Source organism: Leptonychotes weddellii, unplaced genomic scaffold (assembly GCF_054177405.1).
Source record: "Leptonychotes weddellii isolate Sample4059 unplaced genomic scaffold, ASM5417740v2 HiC_scaffold_393193, whole genome shotgun sequence".
NCBI lineage: Eukaryota > Metazoa > Chordata > Mammalia > Carnivora > Phocidae > Leptonychotes > Leptonychotes weddellii.
Window position 1 is genome coordinate 1 of NW_027997981.1, and position 200 is coordinate 200.

The window sequence follows — 200 nt, forward strand, 5'->3', positions numbered from 1 at the left end:
CATGTCCGGACGCGGCAAGCAAGGCGGCAAGGCCCGCGCCAAGGCCAAGACGCGCTCGTCGCGGGCCGGCCTGCAGTTCCCGGTGGGCCGCGTGCACCGCCTGCTCCGCAAGGGCAACTACGCCGAGCGGGTCGGCGCCGGCGCGCCCGTCTACCTGGCTGCCGTGCTGGAGTACCTGACGGCCGAGATCCTGGAGCTGG

At 74.0% G+C, this 200-nt stretch overlaps 1 protein-coding gene across 1 annotated transcript; it reads left to right on the top strand.

Annotated features, from left to right (window-relative positions):
• Position 1: 1 nt before the first annotated feature.
• On the top strand, positions 2 to 196 carry LOC145719340 (histone H2A type 1-H-like; the record flags this gene model as incomplete). The annotated part of the gene is made up of 1 exon (XM_081810833.1): positions 2 to 196. A coding segment is annotated over exon 1 (195 nt), but the record flags the coding sequence as incomplete, so codon positions are not given.
• Positions 197 to 200: the final 4 nt, after the last annotated feature.